The 9,696-nt window shown below is 36.3% G+C and overlaps 1 protein-coding gene across 1 annotated transcript in view; it reads left to right on the top strand.

Moving 5' to 3' along the window:
• Positions 1-2,362: 2,362 nt before the first annotated feature.
• Positions 2,363-9,696, top strand: part of reep3b (receptor accessory protein 3b) — a 42,741-nt gene continuing 35,407 nt past the window's right edge. The window contains exon 1 of the mRNA XM_073866686.1: positions 2,363-2,693. Coding sequence (XP_073722787.1) covers positions 2,662-2,693 — 32 coding nt within the window. The 5' untranslated portion in view covers positions 2,363-2,661. The remainder of the gene's footprint in view (positions 2,694-9,696) is intronic.

Here is a 9,696-nt window from a genome sequence, read left to right as displayed (position 1 = left end):
CTGAACACTGGACCGGATCACTACGAATGTATCCCTCCGCCTCGCACACGCACAGCGTCCATGTAAAACCGCAGCAGGGAGCAGGGAAATTTCTACGTCCGCCAGTTGCTTCCCTACTATACGCCAGTCTGCTGAAAATAGTACCCAGCACAATATTGTTTTTCTTATAGAAGGCAGAGAGCATGAATGTAAAAACAAAACAAATTAAACTAACTAGTGTCAAATCTATTTATATCTATTTATCTAATGAATAATAAGTCTACAGCATTTATTAATAGCCTATTTGTACATGTTAATTTCAGCACTAAGGCCTACATAACTTCAGCCAATAACAGCTACCATTGGTCCAATGAAAACACAGTAACAATGAACAATATTGTATTTGTATTGTCTAAATTGAACAATGACAAGATAACAAATAAATGTTGTAAAATAAATGCTGTAAAATAATATATTGATCATTTGTATCATATGTTAGCCAATTCATGAATAAGATCTTATTGTAAAGTGTTACCATTACATTCAGTCCCATTTTGATACCAATAACATTTGCCCAAGATTATTATAATTTAAAATATGTTTGAAACACTTCATATATTGTGTGATTTCATTTTCTCTACACCACTGAAAGTGTGAGTGTGAATATATTACCTTCGAACACCAATTGTGTTTCACGCTTTTGCAAGTTTATAGCTACCTCTATAGATGATCTGCGAGCTGTTTGTTGATGAGCACATGGGGAACGAAGAATGCCCACTGAATACAATCAGCCAGCTTCACCTTTAGGTCAAAGCAGAAGATGGAGGCAGAGATATCTCATTGCTGAAAGAATCACAAATCATATAATGTCACTAAGATGGGCCAGCCTCCTCTTGGAGATACTCTGATGAAAGCAAGATATCTAATATATGCCTGACCAAGCTGTCTAATCTAACACAATACAGTTTTAATGAACAGCTTCTTGAACATCAGACATCAATGACACAATATCATGTTTTCCATGCAACATAAATATGTTTTTAATAAACTATTTATTCACATGCAATTTATATGTTATATGTTTGCAATACATAGCCGACATATTGCAATTACATATGATGGTGCTGAAAATTACGATGATTTTCCTATTAAACATATTACAGTTGAAAGAAAACCTATAATAGAAGTAATTACCTTCAGTGTAAAATGAGCTATTATAATACCTTAATATGTATTTAATACACAATGAGAAAATCAGTTAGCAATTAAAAAGAACCTATTCTTTTACAGTTTAGCAATAAAGGTTTTACACCCATAAGATATGCGACAATATTACTGAAAGCTGCGTAGCAGTTTCCGGGCCTTACCAATACAAAAGCATACACAGTAGAACAAAAGACTAGTATCAAATAATATTAGTATTAATAGTTATAAACTAGTAAAACCTGAAGTACTCCAATTTAAACAAATAACTATATTCATTGTCATAAACAGTGAGGCATAATAAAAGAGAAAAGAGAACCATACTAAACTTTTGATATACTAAAATATTAATGTAAAGGCACCAATGTTATTTTTTTACAGAATGTTTCTTATATTAGGATAAGTTTATGTAAAACCATCATGAAAGAATACTTAAGCGGTTTTCACAGGCAGGGTCACATATTTAACTAACATAATAATATCATAATGTTTAGCATAAATTTAATATCAAATCTTTATTCTGACTTTAGAGAGGGAGATAAAAATATGTGTTATTTCAAACAGAAGAAAAGAAAAAAGATAAATAAATAATATACAATAATAAAATAATAATACAAGGCTTTAATTCTTATTTATATATGTTTAATTCCTTTCGAAATTGTGACAACTTGTAACTTTTATAAGTACTTCTTTTATTATTGCCTCCCTATGACAAATCGCTTGCTTATTTCCTTATCTTTGCAAATCGCTTTGGATAAAAGCGTCTGCTAAATGCCAAATGTAAATGTACACTTCGTTGTAATTTAAAATCTGGACTATGTTGTTAACAATGCAATACATCTACCTTTAAAAATGTAATTTATTTATATGTTGCAAGTCTGTTTTGTATGTAGCTTTGTTGACTTTCAATATAAGTTCTTTGCTTTCAATTAAAAAAATAATTAAATGTTTTTTATTTACAACACTTTTAAATGTGATTGGTCTGTAGGCTCTGGTTTCCTGCCTAGGAACGAATCATGTCGAACGTGGTGAGAGCGTATTGTTTACGTCATCGACACCAACGTCACTTGAAGGACGTGTAATCTAACCAACCAATGCACGAGTTTCTTGTAAACAAATCATATTAGCCAATCACATAGCAAGAAGGTCGGGTCTTTAAAATCAAATTAGCTCTGACGTCAACATCACAGCACACCTTTTACAGTAACGGCATCAGTTTGGTCGAGTGTTTGAATATGGGCACGACAAGAGTGCCATTGTTTTAACTCATGTTATCTTCATAGTTAGTTTGATATGTTTGTTAGTTGAATGTTTGCTTGTAGTACAGCGTAATGAGCGACCGGAAGCTTACACGAGCCCGTTAATGTTTGTCCTCGTTTGAAGTTGAACACTGAAGTTGAGGTGAGGTTAGCATAGTTAGCATCTGTCTCCAGTGGTTTTGGCCTGTCTCACTCAACTGGGCTTGAACCTGAGGAAAACATGGTGTCCTGGATCATATCGAGATCTGTCGCGTGAGTTTACCTGTGTTTTTTTCTTAAACTTAGTTAATTTTTTACTCGAGTAAATTAGGTGCATAACTTGCATTTATATTACCGCTGATTAGCCTCTCTTAGCATCCATACAGGTCCGATGCGGGAGATAAAAAGAGATTTATGATTGTGATTATTTTAAAAAACATCAACTTTGGGTCGTTTTTAACATATTTATCGACAAGATCTGTTTAAATTTGTAGCTTTAGTGTAATATTTTTGAGTTAGGTAACTCAAAATCAGCATCAGATAGTCGGTGTAATGCTCTTTTGTCTGTCAGTGTAGATGTTTTTTTTATATCATGTAAGACAGTGGACGTTCCGATGTGATGATTGTTTATATGTTTACGCCCTGTACCGGGTTTTGGGTTAGGTGGAGACGTCACAATGTCCTGACTCATCTTTGTAATAAAACTTATTCAGCAGGTCTCGACAAATAGACTTCGGTATTTCTTACATTTGCCTCCGGGAAGAATAACAACAACTATTTCAATCCAACCTTATATGTTTTTTCATTTCAGTTTCTCATAATTCATATTTTAAATAGTTACACGCCTTTAGGGTTGTCTAACCTAGAAGGTATGTTTCAAACATAGTTCAAGCAGTGGTGTAGTGGTGCTGGAGAAGTGGGTAGTGGGTACACTCTTAATTTATGCCCCTATTTTTTTTAAAGAAGGGTATACCCCATGCCATCAAATAAAGAAGTGGGTATACTCCGTATACCTTGCACTACACCACTGAGTTCAAGAGCTTTATTGGTTGATTAACAGAAACGAATAACTATCATAGTAAAGCTATTCAGCTAAAGTATTTTGTCTTTTTTGTATTTTGTGAAGTATTTTTTTTTAAATGTTGTGTTGCATAATACATATTTTATGTAAATGTTCAAATATAGACAGACAACTTTGTTGTTGTTGTTATTTCGCTGCATGTGAAGAGATATCGATGCTTTTTTGGGCATCTTTATTTTTGCCCTATGTACAGCATTTTTACCTTTTATGTTAAGATTTTGTTCACCCGATTCGTATTTTTTTTATTTAAATCGAGTAGCACATAGTAAAGATCAGACTCACAATACTTAATACTTTGGAGATAAATACTTCATTCACTTTTAAGATTTTGAGTTTGTTCTATGAGAACTGACACATACATAACAGGTTTGTCCACATTTTCAGTTGTTTTTTACTCTCTTAACAGTTCTCAGGGATATTTATTTCGTAATGTATTTAACAAGTGTTTGGGTCCCATGCTTTCGTGATGCTTGACTATAAAACAATTTAAAGGTAAAATTATCTCTACAAAACCTTGGCCGATATCTTAATAAAACAGGGCCTGATAATTTTCATGATTTTTTTTTTTTAATTCACTATGGCACGCAAAGCTGATTTTCAGTATGAATGTAAAATTTTGTGTACGATATTGTTATTGCTTTTGTACAACATTTGTATAATAGAAAAAAGTGGCCAAAAACATATGGCCGTGTATGGGCAAGAATTGTGCTATAGACCACTTCACAGTTCACGTCACAGGCGGTTCCCACTGCGCATGTCGGGGTCAGAAAAGTCATTACAGCAGATTAAGTTGCTTATTATTCGGTATCGTCAAAAATGCCTACTTGCCTTGTGGGCTGTGAAAATCGCACCAGGTCTTCCGTTAAGTTTTTCGGGATTCCTGCAGAATCTCAAAAACAAAAAAATACAACATCTGACTGCAAGCAATTAAACGTGCAGACTGGAACAATGCAAATATCAAAGACGCTTGTGTTTGTAGTGCTCACTTCGTTTCAGGCAAGTCATCATTTTTCAGCCCTGTTAGATTAAACTAGAAAACCTAAATGGTATGAACAGTTTGACCCCATTTTGCGCTCGCACCCGATTAGTCATTCAATGTTTACAAACCTTGAAGGAGTCTATACGATACGTGTCCCAATACAAGGGTTGCGGTATGATACAATGCGATACGTTGCAAAACTGTAAGCAAGGCGAAGTAATGGGATATTTTTTATTTTGGGAATAAAATAGGATATAATTTTAGGAAGGCTGTCATCAAGAACACACCACCATATGCAAACCTTAGGAAAAATATTTAACTTGTTGTGTGAACTTGTTCCAGAGTGAGTTAAGACCTGGACTCATGTTCCTCTCAGGTTGAAACACATATTTAACATATTGAAATATTTAACATATTTCAACATATTTAAGTTGCCTGACATATGCATACAATCCATATCTATTTTGTTCCTCTCTAAGAGCTTAATCCACTCATTATTCCAGATTCAAAAATATATGTGCTGTCACCGTGACGGGTGTCTTTTTATGTCTTGAGTTAGTTTACATAATAAGGATGGTTTGCTGTTTAAACTATAACAATGTTTGCTCGTTCAGTGCAATGGGCTTGATGTTAGCATTGCTTGTTTGCTACCATCTCTGTACTCTCTGAGCAAACATTTAGGATATAAAAAGACGGTCCATTCATAAAAAAAGGGAGTGTAGCGCATGGTTATGACAGGAGCAGTTGTCAGTCGCCATAGAAACCATATGAGCGCTTGAGACTGGACATCCGCTGTAGCATGTTAATGATGACTGACTCTGATCACGGCCAGGTGTTTTCCAATCGACTCTGGAATAGAGAGTATGCATTGACGTCACTTTTCCACGTGACCACGGCAGAATTCACCCTGTTGAGTGGCAAACGTTTAACAAAATGGCTGGTTTTCATAGAGACTGCTGCGAAAATGCCAGTAAAATTGACTATTATAAATTTAATTTGAATTTAGTTGGACTTGATAGCAGAGGTGGACAATACATCTGTGCTTTATTAGGGTGTTTGTATTGAGAAAAATTTTACTTCACTAAAGCATAGAATCATAATGGGTATTCTTTTATATTGCATATTAAAATTGATTTAATACCTAATTACATTACTTAAGTAAAAGTATGTTAATGTACTTAAATATTAAATGTAAAACAAAAGCTTGAATTTATGAAATATAATACAGTAAAAATTATGATAATATGCTTTGGAATGTATGTTTTCCAAAGAAAAACACAAATAAAATACAATTACTTGAAAAAATACTTTTAAGTAGAAAGTAAAACCTCTTCTTGATTGTGACCCTAGCAACTTATCAACCCACCTGTGGTCAGTGGATGTTGGCATGAATGATGTATTTACTTCTCCTTTCTTTGTTTTTTGGCAGTCTGTAAAACGATAGCTCCGAATTCTTGTTAATCTGTTAGTACAGTCTATCTATCGCACAACAGCTGTTTCCCATTTAGATGCGTTTTTACCGTGTTTTTGCTGATTTCACACTGTACACTCATTCTGCCGCTCTGTTTTTTGCCACTCAGTGGGCGTAACCACAGTCACTTTCGCCGAAGGTGACGGCACGTGCATACCTTCTATTACACACAGTGTTAATCCGACCCAGGAGTCCAGGACCTAAAGTAAGTAAACTAGGGATCGACCCGGACCCCACTGACCATTTAAGGGCGCACTCACATTATCTAAACCAAACCAAACCATGCCCCAGTGCGACTGTCACTCCTCCCTACCCCCCCTGCTGCGTGCATCAAAAGGTTTTTACGGAGGCAGATGAAGGTAAGTGGTTGCGCAATTGACGTCTTCACCTTTTGAATTGCGCAATTCAAAAGTTGAAGACGTCAATTGCACCACAACTTACCTTCATCTGCCTCCGTAAAAACCTTTGAACCCAAGTGAACCGCGCTCCAGCCCACCTCTGCAACCCGGCCGGGCGCGATTAACCAATCCGCGTCTGGGCCCGGTTCAGAGCGATCACACTAGTCAAACGAACCAGGCTTTGGGGGTCAAACGCACCTGAGCGTGGTTTGATTTGGATAGTGTGAGGACTAGGGATGTTTTGATTAATCATGTGTCCCATTAATTCGAATTCGATTTGAATCACAAGGCTGCGATTATGTGTTTCATGCACAGCTTGTGCGTGTACTACGGCATTTGGTCGGTAGGAAGTCCTTATCAATCTAAATTCATTATGAGTCGGAGTCGTTTATAACGTGCATTTAAAAAAGCAACACTCGTTAATCAAAATCATTCAAAATATTCTTTATTGTATGGTTAATCGTTACACCCCTAGTGAGGACACCCTAAAACAGGTGCTGTATGGGACCTTCCTTCCTCTTGAAATTTAGAGATAAGACGACTGCGACCGGTATGTAAATTGAAAACGAAACAACTGCCATGAGTCGAAAACGTGTTTTTAGAATCTATACAGTTTCGGCAAACAAAATATCCCTATACATATGTGTATCTATATTTTCTTACACTATAAAAAGCAAATGACATGAAATGGCTAATCCCAGTCCTGAATGCTGTTTGCCCATTAGCTGGTCTTTATGATAAATCACAGTACTGACCTCTTAACTTTCCCATTTTTCAACTACAAAGAAGCTTTTGTGCAGAAGAAAGTTTTTTTTTTGGATGTTGAAGGTTCTTAATGGAAACCTACAATAGCTAAACATGATTTTTTTGCTGCATGGCAACGCTGTGTTACTGTTACATGTCTAGCACTGTGTCACTGTAACGTAAGGTTGAATTTACTGATTTAACAAAAAAAGAAATAAACATTTAGCTTATTAAGGGGAAATATATTGAATTCAGTGAGCTGAACCAGATGTGTTTTGTGAGACACTCAGCATCTGGCTTTAAGCAATGGCCGGTCATCAGAGTGAAGACTTTTCTTAGCAGGAAACTCAAAGTTGACCTAAAACACAGTGTCAAGGCTCGTCTGAAGGTTTTATTGTTTCAGCTGCATGCTTTGAGAGCAATACTCCGTTTCACAAAAATACTTTTAAGTCGGCTAGCTGCAGGTCTTGTTTCCTTCAGGGGCCCGCTGGAGGAAGACCGGCTCCTTGTTGTTGAAACAATGTAAGGTTGATGTTTAGGACATTTATTTGTATTGCATATGGGCTGTGGAGAGGACCACATGGAGATCATGAAAGCCTTCATAGTTGGCGAATGCTAAACCAACGAGTTAATCAGACTTTCTGGTTTCATTTTAGACTTGTAGAGCTGTGTGTTGTGACATATAGCCTGTGATTATAGAAATGTCAAACATGGAAAGATGAAGAGGGGACCTTAAAGGCTATTTAAAGGCTGTTGTAAAGCAGAAATAGCATTTAGACATTTGTAGTTGCCAAGCAACATCACTTTTTGGCACATGAATGTAGAATCCAACTGCTGTATGCTTAGAGAATTTTGTATATTGGCTGTTATTCTGTACACATTCTTTAAAATGGTTCAGTTCAATTATCATAATGGTTAGTTTGTTAACTTGATTGTTATTGTAGAATTTAAGGATTTAACCCTGATGCCAGAAGGGTCTGCTGGATGAACAAATTTACCAGCCTGTCAGATTGCCAGATTTATCATTTATTTGTTTATTCTGTAATAGTGTTGGGCGATATGCCCTATTTTGATATCGTCCTATCGGCAGCCTGTGAGATCGGCAATACACGATAGTATCGGGGGGCGGGGCAGTAGTTTACTAATTTTTTTATTTGTTAATTTTTTACTCAATATAACAAGTCACTTGATGGGTGGACAAAAAAAGAACAAGAGCAACACCGTCATGACAGCAACCTTCTTAAAACTGATGCCATTAATGCGAGCGTGTCATTAAAACCCTAACCATGATTACTTAATAACTGTAAAAACATGCATCTGCGCACGCACACACACGTGCGCGCACATACATACAAACAATTCAATGCATTTGCTTAGTGCTGTTGCATAAGGCTACACGTGTCAAGCAGTGGTGCTCTCAGATGAGACTTTTTAAATGCATCAGTCCAGCGGAACGCGATCATATTTTAAACACAATCATATATTAAACACGAGGGATGTATTGCTACAACTCCTTGAATCCTTGAAATGCATATCATAAACAGGATTAATATCTAGTGATCTGACTTCGGACAGAGCGCAGCTCTCTGCACGTACGCGAAAGTGAGAGAGGCGCCATGCAGCGGGTCATATTTTAAACAAAAAGTAAAGTTTGCCTCAGCTCGCATGAAACTGAACAAAGACATAAGGATTACTACTTTAGTTTATGTTTAGACTTCGGAAAGACGCGAGAGCGCGTGCATGTGAGACAGAGAGAAGCGCAGCTGGTCATGACACGGGTGCTAGAAGGAGTCCAGGACGCGCGCATTAAGTGCAGGTACGTGCAAAAAGGAATTCTCTCTTTAGAAGCCCTCCGCGTAAAGTGAAGCCCACAAACCCTCATGCGGGGAAAAGCATGCATTGTGGATGTTAAGGTAAAACTATGATGATAATAATTATAATAGTAACCATTCGCCAACTATCGTCATGACTATCGCCATGAAAGCCTGCCATTGGCGATATGTCTGAAGATCGTCGATACACGATACTATCGTCTATCGGCACAACCCTATATGAATCTTGGCTGGCAATCATCAAATTTCAAATTTGAAATTCTATTTCATTTGTGAACTATTTACTGAATAATCAAAAAATGTGCATTGCCGCATAAATCATGTTCCTCTCTAGTAAAAATAAAGTGTGATATTCTACTACTGATATCAGATTACTCGTACTGTTATGATGTTAGTCATATTGCTTACCCATAAACGCTAGTATGGTTTGTTGAGCATTAACAAAATTTAGCCAAAGAGAAAGACACATTCGAACCTCTGTGCCACAAAATATAAAATTGTTAAGGTTGGCAAAACACAGTCTGCTATTTTCCGTACGGGAATGTACCTTCCGCATATTTCATTATTCATATTAAGTAGACTATGTAATTCAGTTAAAGTCCAGGTAATTCAATCTAAGACATTTCAGTTTTTAGCTTTCATTCTTGTAAAATCCTGTGTCATCTGAATAAGACTAACACAGGTATCAAACCAAGCACAATATAATAACCCAGTTAAATCTGTCTCTTCCACAAATATTTTTTTTGTTTTAAAAGATTAGTTCACTAAAAA

This window comes from Misgurnus anguillicaudatus, chromosome 4 (assembly GCF_027580225.2).
Source record: "Misgurnus anguillicaudatus chromosome 4, ASM2758022v2, whole genome shotgun sequence".
In the NCBI taxonomy this organism is placed as follows: Eukaryota; Metazoa; Chordata; class Actinopteri; order Cypriniformes; family Cobitidae; genus Misgurnus; species Misgurnus anguillicaudatus.
Note: the sequence above shows the minus strand (reverse complement) of the source record. Positions and strands in the feature narration are given on the sequence as shown.